At 39.3% G+C, this 14,154-nt stretch overlaps 2 protein-coding genes across 8 annotated transcripts in view; one reads left to right on the top strand and one right to left on the bottom strand.

The window, feature by feature from the left end:
* The first annotated feature begins 1,445 nt into the window (after positions 1–1,445).
* Positions 1,446–3,427, top strand: LOC127423296 (protein HEXIM1-like). Its single transcript, XM_051667484.1, has 2 exons — positions 1,446–1,605; positions 1,833–3,427. The coding sequence occupies exon 2, from the start codon at positions 1,849–1,851 to the stop codon at positions 2,851–2,853; it is 1,005 nt and encodes a 334-aa protein (XP_051523444.1). The 5' UTR covers positions 1,446–1,605; positions 1,833–1,848; the 3' UTR covers positions 2,854–3,427.
* A 1,193-nt stretch (positions 3,428–4,620) lies between these two features.
* arhgap23b (Rho GTPase activating protein 23b) overlaps positions 4,621–14,154 on the bottom strand; it is a 67,447-nt gene continuing 57,913 nt past the window's right edge. For 6 of the 7 annotated variants that reach the window (XM_051667438.1, XM_051667437.1, XM_051667433.1 and 3 more), the window contains 9 exons: positions 13,472–13,624; positions 12,877–12,955; positions 12,671–12,744; positions 12,458–12,547; positions 12,224–12,349; positions 11,435–11,476; positions 11,097–11,190; positions 6,522–6,553; positions 4,621–6,412 (listed from right to left, as the gene is read on the bottom strand). In XM_051667438.1, coding sequence (XP_051523398.1) covers positions 5,495–6,412; positions 6,522–6,553; positions 11,097–11,190; positions 11,435–11,476; positions 12,224–12,349; positions 12,458–12,547; positions 12,671–12,744; positions 12,877–12,955; positions 13,472–13,624 — 1,608 coding nt within the window. In that variant the 3' untranslated portion in view covers positions 4,621–5,494. Of the gene's footprint in view, positions 6,413–6,521; positions 6,554–9,951; positions 9,977–11,096; positions 11,191–11,434; positions 11,477–12,223; positions 12,350–12,457; positions 12,548–12,670; positions 12,745–12,876; positions 12,956–13,471; positions 13,625–14,154 lie in introns of all 7 variants that reach the window. The other variant, XM_051667440.1, reaches the window with a different exon arrangement.

Here is a 14,154-nt window from a genome sequence, read left to right as displayed (position 1 = left end):
CTCTTAGATTCATTTTCTGAATGTGGTCGACAGAAAACGCTGTCATGGTTTGTCATCATTGTGTACTCGGGCTTTTTAAAGACTGAGGTTTGAACTGAACCAAATACCCTCACTAAACACTTTATATGGTCATGTCTTACAAATATTGGTTAAGGTGGTAATTTGAGAGCTGTGCTATAGTTAGGAAATGTGCTTTTACTCTGTTTTGACTAAAAACTCAAAAGATTCTAAGAATACGGGTAAAATAAAACCCACTTAAAAACGTAAATTGCTATCAAACAGGCCTAGTGTTTTGCTTCACGTTGGCTCTTGTTTAACAGATATGAAGCAGCTAGCTAACTTCCCTAGCATGTCTATATTTCTGTCTCGGCAAACACTGGGTTTAAACATCGAAACACAGCACTTCTATTTATATCATAGAAATGCATCAGTGTCTTCTCCAATCGTGATATCTTACAAATAACGTATAGTCGTAAATCTACTCATCTCACAAATACGCGAGGGCGAAATGGCACAGGTTGCCAGCTAGCTAGTCAGTAAATCCGCCTATTGTAAAATGTTCGTCATAGACTACAGGGGATTTTATATTTGCTTTAAAAATAACTTGATTTTGTTTAGAACTAAGGCGTCTGGTCTGAGTTTTAATCAGTTTGCTTGTGCTATATTATTCATGTTCATCTAGGCTCCATTACCAGCTAGCTAACTAACTAGCAAACAAACAGATTAAGCAAAAGCTTCTTCACTTCATCGTTAGAGATCATTTCAAGAAACAAGCAGCAGACGTGTTATATTTTATGTTGAGAAGCAATTTCTTTTCAACAATGGCAAATGATTGCAGTCATAATAAATTGCAGGTTCGTCATTGTGGTGAACACAACCGTTCCCATTCACTTTGAACTGAGAATACGGTTGTTAAAAGAGCTACTTTATGCGTGATGGGTGATCATTCCTGCCGAGGGCGCAGGGTGTGAATTGAATTATTCGGTTAGCGATGCAAAACAAGCAAATACGATATCACATAATACAGTATTTGTTTTGTCAATGCAATCTTGCACTAACACATTCGGCAGAGTTTTTTTTTTTATTAATCGGAGAAAGTATGATGTGTCGTAAAATGAGACTGATTTTGTACCCGCTTCGGGCGCGCTTGGTAGCGTCCACAAGAGTTGCCGGGACGGATTTCATTTTGATTGACAGTGGAAACCACCAACCAGAATGCTCGAAAGCGGCAGCGAACGCGCAAAACTTTTTAACCAATGAGAATGTCGTGTGGGCGTATCAAGATCGGTTCTGAAAACAACTGGTGAATTGTGGGAAATGTAGGTTTTACGGTTGAGATATCGTTGCATTCTAATACCGGGCGGGACTTCAAGTCCCACAAAGCAGAAAAATAGAGGACTGGCCGCATGCGCCTTTACGTGGGGGAGGTAATAAATTCACAAGCCCCAGTCTTCTCCGTAGCAGAAGCGAATTGGAGTTTGAGCTGGTGGGAAGTGTTCTCGTGCCGCTAGGAAACCAAGTCAATAGTAGACGGAACGGAAAGAGTTAACAGTAACAGTCTTAACAGATAGCATAATAACTCAAACACGAGATTTGAATTGCACGGTAAGGTGATGGCAGTTTTAACTTGTGCGAGTTTGTTGATGATGTGTCTTATGTTAAAAAGCAAAAAGTAACGTTCACTTATTGAGTAAACATTTTCGTCAACGTTAGTATTTGGTGGGTTGATTTAAAGGCAGATATTTATTTTAAGATGATTTCTAGTCATACATCAGTTTTAACAAAGGAGGGTGTCCCTCATCACACTGATCACAAACTTGTATCTCCTTCAGGTGGGAGTGTACAGTTATGGAGCTTATTAAAGAAGAAGCCACACCGGAGGTTAACAGCAGAGGGCGGCAGAGAGACGCTCCGACAAGAGTCACCCCTTCGAAACAAGTGCAAACAAATCAACTGAAGATCTGTCCGGTTCTGGTGTCTGGAGATACACATTCTATGTGCCGTGGCCGGGATAGGAGTGATCCGGAGCCCAAGGCTGGCGACGCTGCAAGCGACGACGGGTTTCCCGCGGATCATACGTCCGGCGCAGTCCGCGAAACACCGGAGAAAGACTCTCATTGCGCTGGAGAACACACCGAGGGCTTGTCAGATGGCCGCCAGGGCAAGAAGAAACATCGGAGGCGACCCTCCAAGAAGAAGCGCCGCTGGAAGCCTTACTTCAAACTAACCTGGGAGGAGAAAAAAGAGCTGGATGAACGGGAGACGGCACGGGCATCGCGAATGCGAGCCGAAATGTTCGCCAAAGGTCTCCCCGTCGCCCCGTACAACACGACCCAGTTCCTGATGGAGGAGCACGACCGCGAAGAACCCGATCTCAACACGGAGCTGGGCGGCCGAAGATCCGGGGCGATCCGCTCCGACGACACGGCCAGCGAGGAGGAGAATTTTGAAGCCGAGGAGGAAGACGAGGAGGAAGGCGGTGATGACGGTGGGAGTGACGGGATGGGCAGACCCGGGCAGGCAGGCGGGGAGTTTCTGCAGAGAGACTTTTCTGAGACCTATGAGAGATACCACGTCGAGACCCTCCAGAATATGTCCAAGCAAGAACTGGTTAGGGAATACCTGGAGCTGGAGAAGTGCATGTCGCGGTTAGAGGAGGAGAACAACTGGCTCCGCCACGTCCGGAGAAACCCCGAGCCGTCTGCGGCTGACAGCAGCACCGCCGCTCACGGCGATCAGCGCGTCCGGGAGCTGCAGACTGAGGTGGAGAGACTGAGAGCCGAGAATAACGAGTTAATACTCAAAACCCCCAAAACTGGAGGGCCGGGACTCAACCAATCTCAGCCGTGCTGAATGAAACCCATTGATGGACAATATTTCTATATGTTTTGTTTCTGTTTTACTTGTCAAATCGATCTAATGTTTCTCTGTCTTACTGTAAACAGCAGCATCTCTGTGGTAGCTAATACTCTCTCAGCCTATGCCGTCTAAAGGTAATGTTTTTCTGACAGAATATTTGTTTATTAAAATTTTATGTGCGGTCCCACATATTTGGTCAGATGACAATAATATAAGTGTTAATAATAACACATTAAATTGACTAAAAGAATAGCCTACAATGCTTTTTTTTGTTATGTAAATGTGTAAAACAGTCAGAAACTGACTTATGATTGTACGAGCCGTTGCCATGGCGTTACAAATAACTTTAAAGCTAGTTTAAGGTCTTTGTTTGTGTCTTTAAGCGATTTTCATGTAAAACACTCAAAACAGAACAAATATACAACGTTTCAGATTCATTATTGATGGCGCACATGCTTCCGTGTGTTAATGCATGACCAAGACAGTGTTGTATACAGTGGAAAACCGTTAACGGTATTTTATCGTGCTTTGCCCAAATATATCGTAAATTAAATTATTCCACATTTTAGTTCTAATTTATTTTCTTCCTCTGTCCGTCTTTACAATACACTGATAGTGTTTTAAATCCTCGTATGATGATGAATGTCTAAGGGGCCGTTCAAACCTAACGCGTTTTTTCGTCCGTTTAGACTGTTTTCAGATTTTTTTCTGTGTAAACATTCGCTGTACGGAGTATTTGACCGTAACGCCGTGTCAAGTTAAAAGAGCTAGCAGCTGTTAAAGCTGAAAGACACCAAACGGAATTGCAAAAACTGTTTTCAAAACCGCTTTCTGAATACGTTATTCAACCAATGGCGTGAGTTATAGTCCCGCCCCGAACTCACGCCATTGGTTGAATAATGTTGTTGGGGCGGGTCTTAGCGGAACGTTCAAAACAAACAGCACTTTTCATAGCGCAACAGAAACACAGTGCTTACAGTTTTCTAGAAAATTAACCTATGAATGGCTTACTAATAGTTGTCTCCGCAGATTAAGCTGGTATAGGAGAAAGTTATATTAGAAGTTACGTACTTCGTACTTCACAATGCAATAATGAGAAATCAAAATGACCATCTTTTTCCGCTTTGCGTTAATATGAATTGCGGGGTAAAATGTGTGTAACTTTCACAAAAATAATGCCCTAAAAATAGGCTTCATTTTCAATAAGAAAAAATAGGCCTAGCAGTTGTTAAAATGCACCTCGAGACACCTGCGTTCTGTTCTATTTGGTGTGATTTGTTGAGTGCAAAAACGCTTTTTGTCTTGAACGGACCCCGACAATTCATTAGATGCGTCTCCTTATATGGACAAACCCATAACATGATTTTATTTTACATTTATTATAACACAAATGTAAGGATTCAATATTTAATCAAAGATTCACTTTCATTTTGCCTAACATCCACTGATCTACCTGTGCTCTTCTTGGATCTTAAGCCATTCTATGAAGGAACAATAATATTTGTTTGCCATTGGTTTGCACTAAAGCATACCCTTTACATGGGATGGAGTGGGACATTTCTGAAATTTTACCAGTTTGATCTTGTCAGTTTAATAAGAATTTTCCTCTGGATTTAAAACTCTTAAGTCTGAGCAATTAGAACATGGTTGTAGATTTGTTTTAATTGACAGGGTAACATCTATAAATGCCCAAAGAAACCCAAATCTTTTCAATGTAGTGTAGGTCTTTCAAGCTTTTTCTACACACATGCACCACACAGAAACAAGATATTCTTTATGTAACAACACAAAGGAAAACCAGTATACAGAGTATTGCACAATAAGAAACAAACAATTGAAAACAAATAATATTATATATTATATCATTTATCATTTGTACACAGAGGTTAACTTAGCAAGGCTTTGTACATTTGTTACAAAAGTTGGTCCACACAATCACCCATATACCATGTGTACATGCAATGGGGGGGGGGGTGTATTACATCACAAGGGGATATGAATTTGACAAACACACTTGCTGTCTTGCACAGTTTTATTAAAGCTATTTTGGAGTGAAACATACCAGATAGACGGGAAAGAAGATGAGCACAGTGAGTTGGTATTCCAGGACAATTGCTTTGATGTCTCTTAGTCTGACTTTTATGTGCAATTCTGACACTGACACAGCTTTTATTGCAATGGGGCATTTTTAAAGGGCAGGTATTCCTTTGCAAGGCATAAGAACAAACTCCAGACATTTTTTTATAAGAAACAGTCGAGAGCACTGAAAGGTATTTTCACAAACTGTTTAACCATCCTATTACTTTTTAAGATTGCTGCTCCTGAGACTAGGTGCCACATTGTTTAAAAATGCTGCTGAGGTGGTGTTGTGCAACCCATTGTTGATATAGAATTAGAATGTTGCTCTGTCATATAGTTTTGACATAACCATTGATAAGACAATACAAAAAGTGGCTTTAGAAGCTGCCATAGAAACCCTCCACTTTGCACATTCTCACAAAACCTGTTGTCCTGGTGATATTTAAGCCCAAATCAATACAAAAAAATAAATTATACTTCACATATAGAAAATGAAGCATACAATTAGGACCATTAAGATGTTTAGCCTTGTGACATTATGTTAAGGACAGCGCATTTAGAATGTGTGGTCATCCCTTCCAGGCATATTAACCAACACTGTGTGGCGCCTCCAGTCTCTTCTCCTGCACCGTGTCTCCGGTGAGCCCGGCTGCTGCTGACCCGCCGCGTCCCACAAGCCATCAGTTGGGGCCAGGAGACTGCTCTGCTTATGGCTCATCCAGCCTGGCTGGTAAGATGGCTCCTTGCTGCTCCTACTAGGCGACACTGCTTGACGCAACCTCTCTTGACCTCTAACGAAAGAGGCTTTGACTCTAGAGAATCCCAAAAAGCGGGTGTGAGTGACAGGCAGCATCCCCGAGCCCTGCTCCTCTCCAGTTCTGCTCCGCTCCACGTACAGCGAGTGAGGTCGCACTCTCTCTCCTCTCAGTTTCCTTCGGGTGAGATTTGCAGTAATACTTGAGGGTTGTGGTGAGTTGGAGCAGGTGGAGGAAGAGGAGTTGCTTGGCTGTGATGAGGCTCTGAGACCTGACACACTCTGATGGTGTGAATATAGGAAGCTTCGAGGTCGCCAGGATCGAATCCGACAGGTCTGTTCTCTCTCAGACACCTCGACTTCTATACTAACCTCCCCTTTCTGTGGAATGACATTCTCCTCTTCCGTTACACTCTCTCCTACTTGGTCCTCATCCACCTGTTCTCGTGTTCCCTCCATCTCGCCTAATTCCGTCTTGACTTCTGCCGATTGTGGTGGGTGTTCGCTTTGCCTTGCTTTGCTTTCCCCCTCTCTGTCCTCACTCATCTCCTCATAGTTGCTGGCTTTGATTGGCTCATGCTCAGAGTCCTCATCAGTGCTGCTGCCTGAAGGGCAGGTGCTCTGGCGTTTCTTTCTCTTCCGGGTCACGTCTGATATGATGGACAGGGGGAGGAAGTCCTTGGCACTCAGGTCTTTCTCTTTCTTGGAAGTCGAAGCTCCCTGTAATGAAACAGGAAGTTGTTTCGTATCAGAGATTATTGAAAAATCCAATGTTGTAGTGCTTTTTTTGCTGAATCTGAGAAAAACAATGAGTTTTTTTTTTTTTTACCTTAGATTTAGCTGAGTCGCTGTTGGTGGAATCTATATAGGTGAAGAAAAGTGAACAGAGGAGAGTCAGGGCTTTTGTCAGACTCAAGAGAACTAAAAGCTAGCAAAATTGAGAAATGAGGGATTGAAATCTGTGCAGTATTTACTTAAAGTACGGAGCTCCTTAGAGGACAGGGTGGTAATTGTTTTTTCTGAAATAATTTTGCGTGCCTTTGCAATAGTTTGCAATCCCTCGCAATAAGTTTTGCTTATTATAAGTTTTGCGTTCCCTTGCTCTGCTTATAAGTTGGCGTTCCCTCGCAATCGCTTGCGCTCCCTCACAACAAGTTTTGAGTTCCCTCACAATAAGTTTTGCGTTCCCTCGCAATAATTTGAGTTCCATCACAATAGTCTGCACTCCCTCGCAATAGGTTTTGCGTTCCCTTGCTATAAATTTACCTTGGTATTACTACAGTAACCATATTTTAACCTGGATATTCATAGTGAAACCATAGTAATAATACAGGAAAACTAAAACTGTGTTAATAAAAATCATACTTTTGTAGTTACTATGGTTTTACTAAATAATAAAACATAAAAACCTGGTTAGCCTACAACAGTCATGGTTACTACAATATTTCTATAGTAAAACCATAGTTAAACTGTTTTTGTATAGTAAAACCATAATAACCACAAAATGATCATTTTTATTACCATAGTTTTCATTTTCCTGTATTATCACTATAGTTTTACTACAAATATTATGGTTAAAGTATGGTTACTGTAGTAAAACCATGGTAAATTTATTGCGAGGGAACGCAAAATTTACACTGGCACCCAAAAGTTTGAAATAATGTACAGATTTTGCTATTTCGTTAGGAAATTGGTACTTTTATTCACCAAAGTGGCATTCAACTGATCACAAAGTATAGTCAGGACATTACTGATGTAAAAAACAGCACCATCACTATTTGAAAAAAGTCATTTTTGATCAAATCTAGACAGGCCCCATTTCCAGCTGCTATCACTCCAACACCTTATCCTTGAGTAATCATGCTAAACTGCTAATTTGGTACTAGAAAATCACTTGCCATTATATACAAACACTGTTGAAAGCTATTTGGTTCATTAAATGAAGCTTAACATTGTCTTTGTGTTTGTTTTTGAGTTGCCACAGTATGCAATAGACTGGCATGTCTTAAGGTCAATATTAGGACAAAAATGGCAAAAGAAACAGCTTTCTCTAGAAATTCGTCAGCCAATCATTATTTTGAGGAATGAAGGCTATACAATGCTTGAAATTGCCAAAAAAAACTGAAGATTTCATAAAAAGGTGTACACTACAGTCTTCAAAGACAAAGGACAACTGGCTCTAACAAGGACAGAATGAGATGTGGAAGGCCCAGATGTACAACTAAACAAGATGATAAGTACATCAGAGTCTCTAGTTTGAGAAATAGACGCCTCACATGTCCTCAGCTGACAGCTTCATTGAATTCTACCTGCTCAACACCAGTTTAATGTACAACAGTAAAGAGAAGACTCAGGGGTGCAGGCCTTATGGGAAGAATTGCAAAGAAAAAGCCACTTTTGAAACAGAAAAACAAAAAGAAAATGTTAGAATGGGCAAAGAAACACAGACATTGGACAACAGATAATTGGAAAAGAGTGTTATGGATCTTAACCCCATTGAGCTTTTGTGGGAGTAGCTAGACTGTAAGGTGTGTGAGAAGTGCCCGACAAGACAGCCACATCTATGGCAAGTGCTACAGGAAGTGTGGGGTGAAATGTCACCTGAGTATCTGGACAAACTGACAGCTAGAATGCCAAGGATCTTCAAAGCTGTCATTGCTGCACGTGGAGGATGTTTTTGATGGGAACTCTTTGAAGTAGTTTAAGAAGTTCTGAACATTTTTTGTCAAATTGTAATAGTAATTTTTCAAGTTATTAATGTCCTGACTATACATTGTGATCAGTTGAATGCCTCTTTGGTGAATAAAAGTACCAATTTCTTTCCATAAGAGCAAAATCTGTACATTATTCCAAACTTTTGGCCGCCAGTGTATTTCGAGGGAATGCAAAACTTATTGCGAGGGCACACAAAACTATTTCAGAAAAAAATTTCCACCTTGTCCGCTAAGGGGCTCTGTATTAAAGAGGTCATATCATACATTTTTATTATTTTACACAATTTGTATTTATATTATTTTTTCCCTGAGGTCCACTTAGAAAGTTATCAATATTTGCACCAAAAATAGTCCCAATTTAGTTTTTCATTACCATTTTCCTCTCTCTTGTTTTTTCTGTTTTTTTTTTTTGTTTTGTTTTTTTGTTTTTTTAGCACCTGTGCCTTTAAGGCTTGAACGTAAACACCCTCTTCAAATGCAAAATTAGTAACAGTACTTTGCTTTGCTCACACATGGTATGCAGTTTTGTTTTCAGCCTCATTATAAGTTTTATCTGCTCTCTGTCTCTTTGCACAGCCTGCATTACATTGTATCAGATCATAGAAATTAATAGCTGTAGAATGCATGACAGTCCACTCGGCAGCCATCCTGGAAAAGCTCCTTGGCAGCTATTTTCTATGTATACAAGCAGCATAAAAGTACAGCTCATATCTATTTGAATAGGAAAAGGACAAAATCTTCAAACAGTTGGTCAAGATTACGATCAAAGAACATTTCAAATCAGCAAGTGAATCTGACAACAATGGTATTATAAATTGTGCTGCTTTAGCTCCGGTCATGCTAAAAAAAAAAAAAACATTTTCCCGGCTTGTCTACCTAATGCGCATGCACGTTCTCGAGTTGACTGATAGTCGATGTCTGTATCTAAAAGGTTATTGGCTCTTTCACCTGTAAGGCGGGATCCGCCATATTGGGTGTTCCAATTTCTCCCATTTATTTTAATAGAAGTGGTCTGTCTCGGGCTAAATACTCTCTGGTAAGATGGCAGTTAGCATGAAACAGGGTTTGTATCTGAGGTACCAATCTTTGGAATAAATAGTTTTAAAACTTTTTCATGTACAGATGTCCCCAGTAAGACAAAAAACATCTCGAAATTTAAATGCAGCCCAATGGAGGATTTGGCATGTCAGACCGGTAAACGCCCCCTAGAGGAAGACCATGTTATTTCTCATAGGACACATTTAGTAGCCAACAGCATTTGCTGCCCAGTGTGTCAGATTCACAAGACAATCCTTTTGGACTTGGGAGGAAAGATTGAAGAAATTTTTAGTTCTCATGTTATGACCCCTTTAGGAGCTGAGAACACATGTCCTGAACAACACAGATTTGTAAAGCACAGATGCTGTTTCAAATGTTTCTAGTGATCATAAAGCAGAGATAAGATTACATCAACAGAATATAAGGTAAAATGTAAAAAGTTGCAGCAGATGGTCAAATATTTTGATTAATACACAATGCACAAACACACTCATACAGAGCGCATACCACAAACTTTGCTCCATTGGCTCAGCTAGCAGAATGATGCAGATGGTGTCCAGTAAGAGAGAAATGACAAGCAGCAGGAGAGAAGAACAGAAAGAGACAGAGTAGGTGAAAAGTGAGTAAGTTTAATAAAGAGGAAGACTAAAAATAGAGATTACAGTAAAAAGGAAAACCATCTCCCAGTAAGAAATAAAAAAAACTACTGAATACAGAATGAGAAGCAAGATTATATAAAGATCTGGATGTGTTAATTCCATGTCCTAACCAGGTGACAAGCAATTTTTTGTCTACACTAAAAGCTAAAACGCAGCGCTACACAACAAAATCACAGCCAATCAGAACAGTGTAACCGAGTTCTCTGTTTCTGTGCTCTCACACACTTGCAATGCACTCACTGCAAAAATATTTTTTGAATATATATATATTTTTTGTCTTGTTTTCAAGTAATAATATCTAAACGTCCTTAAAACAAGATACATTTACTTCAGAAGCAAAAGTTCTCAAAATGAGGTCATGTTTTCAGAGAAGAGTAACAAAATTAGCGCGGTTTATGCCTGAAATCTATTTTCCAATAGGGTAAGAAAAATAAACCTGTTTTTCATTTGAATTAAGTGCATTTTTCTAATCATCAATAGTAAATAGATTTTTCATTTTTTTAAGCATAAACCTAACTACATTTCTCTCAAAACAAGACTTAATATCTTATGTAATTTTACTTAAATAAATGCATAGATTTTAAAGATGTCTAAGATATTTCTAATGGAAAACATATTGAGTAAGAAAGTATACACTTTATAGTTTTCCTTGTGGATTTGAGGGATTTGTCATATTATATCCAGTGTTTCTCAACATCCACAATCAATCTCTCCTCATCCATGTTTGATGTTTAATAATCATGAGGACCAGGGTTTTGGTCCAATAAGTTTTCAGTGTGGGCGTGGCTACACGGCACGACACCGCAGTAATACAAATCAAGCGACCAACAAAACGTAGCGTCTGTCGCTTGTCAATGCCGCAGCTAGTTAGGACTCAGCTTCACATAAAACAGCTTGTATTGCTGGTTGGACTTGGTTAGGGCACGGTGTTACAGGTGAACATGTACAGTACCTGTGACAACAAGTCACACATCTCAACTCAGTATCTCTCACCTGAGGAGTCTCCCAGTGGCACTGTCCTGCCAATGTTTGACAGGAGGTGGTCAATGTTTGGAACAGGCTGTACGTCCTGCTGGTCCTCTGGTGTCTGCAGTAGAAGCAGCAAGAGATGGATGTCCACTTTTATTAGCTGATACAGAATTATTTTTCACCAGGTTGAACAACATTTAAGTTAATGTGCTCTACCTTTTGTTTACAACGAAAAAGTAATTCTAACCTATTAACATCTTGATAAGACAGAAAGAAAAGACCGTCAAGAACTCTGCTTGGGGTGAGCTTCCTTATTATACATAATACATATTTAATATGGTTATAAAAGACTTTCTCAGTACCTTCTCGTCCTTATCCAGCTCATCACTGAAGAACCACATATGCTATAAAAGCACAGAAAGGTTACTTTAAGAGAGGATATATTTTCTTATATATCTTAAATTTGATAAAAAAGTTGTGCTTTATAGGAATGTTTTGGGTTCAATGCAAGTTGACAGCAGATGTGGGATGTTTTCAATCATCCCTAGTTTCTTTAAAAAAAAAATAAAAAAGCATAAACCTGGGTTAGAGTGAGGCACTTATAACTGAAGTGAATGGGGGCCAATCCAAAAACGTTACAATACACATTGTTTCAAAAGTATAGCTATAAGACATAAATATTATACATGTTATCATGATTTCAGTGTAATAGAATCAGAGATTTCCCAGCATTATGGCTTGTACATCGCCATAACAACTACATTTTAATATTGGATATAACTTTTGTCAGATATTTGTAATTCTTCTGCTAAAATTGGCAATAACTTTACAAAGAAAAGGTCTGCAAGTGATATTATCACATTCAAATCATGTTAACACACATATTGTTAATGTCATGTGGCTATACTTTTGAAACAGTATTTTAATGTTTACTGATTGGCTCCATTCACGTCCGTTGTAAGTGCCTCACTGGAACCCAGACCTCGGCTTTTTTTAAGAAAAGGAGTTACGGCTGAAAATAAAATTTTGTGGTAATCAACATTATGCCACAAATGGTGAACTAGTATTGAGCCTGGAAAAAATTCACGAAATATTTAGGTGGGTAAGTCAGAGGAAAAATAGATAAAAAAAGCATTCCGAATAAGACTTACATGCAAAATGAGAGTCTCTACGATCTTGTAGCGGTCTGGCATGTGAGTGACCATGTCGGTCATGTTGTCTTCTGAGGTCCGCACCAGTGTGGGGCCAAACACCAGGGCCAGGTTCCTGGGCTCCATCTGGAGAGCGAAGAAAAGGGAGAGTTTATTTAAAGTGTCAGTTGTATCAGAAATTTCTCTTGTATATTAAAATGACTGTAGACCAGGTATGCCTGGTTCAGCAAAAACCTTATTCTTTTCTGAATGGTCTGCAACTGTTTTCAGATGACCAATTAGAAACTTCAAAGTGTGGAAGTAGTGATCTGGAAGTTCACGTATCTGAAAGGGGCAAAAATAAACATAGAGATCACAACATTTTGGTAACCAACTGCAGATGACTGGAAAATGAATTCTTTATTTAATTAATTAATAAAAATGTATTATTTAACTGATGGCACATACTAGTTTCCTCATAGTTTTCAAGCGGTCCCCTGCCTCCTCCAAACGGTTGGCATCAATGAAGTCATTATATTTTTCTGCAGGTAGAGGACAGCAGTGAGCCATATTTTATTTTTTTTTTTTTTTTTGTAAATGTAGGTAACTCCAGTCTGACACCCATGCAAAGGCTTTGTGTAAATTCAGTAAAGAAGGAGCTGAATTCAACATACCATCTGTAAAGAGGGGTTCTGGAAGCTTCCTTAAAAAAGACTTTAATAGACTGCTGATGACATTCAGGTCTTGCCATCTCTGTGAAGAAAAAGAGAGGTTCCCACAGTGAAGAAAAATTACAAATGACAATTAATTGTTTCTCCTAGACAGAAATGAGACTGAATGGAGAGTACATAGAGACTTTTGCTCATCTCCTGCTTCTCAGATCTTTCTCCTGAGAAAAGGACTCTAGTAACATCAAATGTTCTCAACAATGTCACAAACTGTGCTCAGGTATGTCGAGAAGTCTGTAATCATTCAGAGACAGCTATGCTATCCAGTATCCACATTCATTTGATAGCTCTATACTCTTACTATATGTCAGCAATTGTCTGATTTGTGTTTGTTTTGTAGTATGGAATTTTTGGAGAAACATCTGTGATAAAGTTGATACTTAGAGTACATGAAATATACAGTAAGAACTCCATGAAGTCTCCGGAGTTGTAAGAGAGCAATATGCAATAACATAAGCAGTAAATGTTTCCTCTGGGGTGTGATTGCTTTTCTGATTTATCTCTGCAGATTGTCTCTCTGTCTTTGTTACTCCCTCCTCACCTCCTCAGCAGTGTTTATGTCCAGGCCCTTGTTGAGCTGGTCCTGAAGAGAAGACACCATAGCATTGTTCCCTGGCACTCTGTAGATGCCAGTATATTCCAAACCCATCACCTCCACAAGATGACAGCAAGTGTCCACGATCTGTGGGACAAACTACACACGAAAAAGCACATAATAAATGATTACTATATCTCACTGTCCATCCTAATTTGTACAGGCCTATAACATCTTTAGAGCTTAGTTCCCAATTAACTTATGGTAACACTTTATTTTACAGTGTCTGTGTTACACATATTACACGTTACTCAAATGAATTACTAAAGTAATACCTATAACAAAGTGTATTTACATGCAGCTGCAAAAACACAAAGTATCTACATGTAGTTAATTAATATTACTTAGTACTATTGTAAATAAGGGGTTGCACGACTACTGATTTTTAATAGTCATCTAGTCAAGCCCATTAATTGAGTTGAATTAAACTAGTGACGATGTTAGTGTTAGGTTTTCGGCCCAGTGTGTCCAGAATTTTCGGTTTCCGTTTCAGCCAAGAATTTTCATTTCGGTGCATCACTAACTATAACCCAACCCCAAAACCTAACCCTAACAAATCAGTTAGAGTTTTCCTCATTAGTTTAAATGAGTCTTCCCTTGCCATCCTACATTTCGGAAATCCACCATAC

This window comes from Myxocyprinus asiaticus, chromosome 32, assembly GCF_019703515.2.
Source record: "Myxocyprinus asiaticus isolate MX2 ecotype Aquarium Trade chromosome 32, UBuf_Myxa_2, whole genome shotgun sequence".
Classification (NCBI taxonomy): domain Eukaryota; kingdom Metazoa; phylum Chordata; class Actinopteri; order Cypriniformes; family Catostomidae; genus Myxocyprinus; species Myxocyprinus asiaticus.
This window is presented reverse-complemented; position numbering and strand designations above follow the sequence as displayed.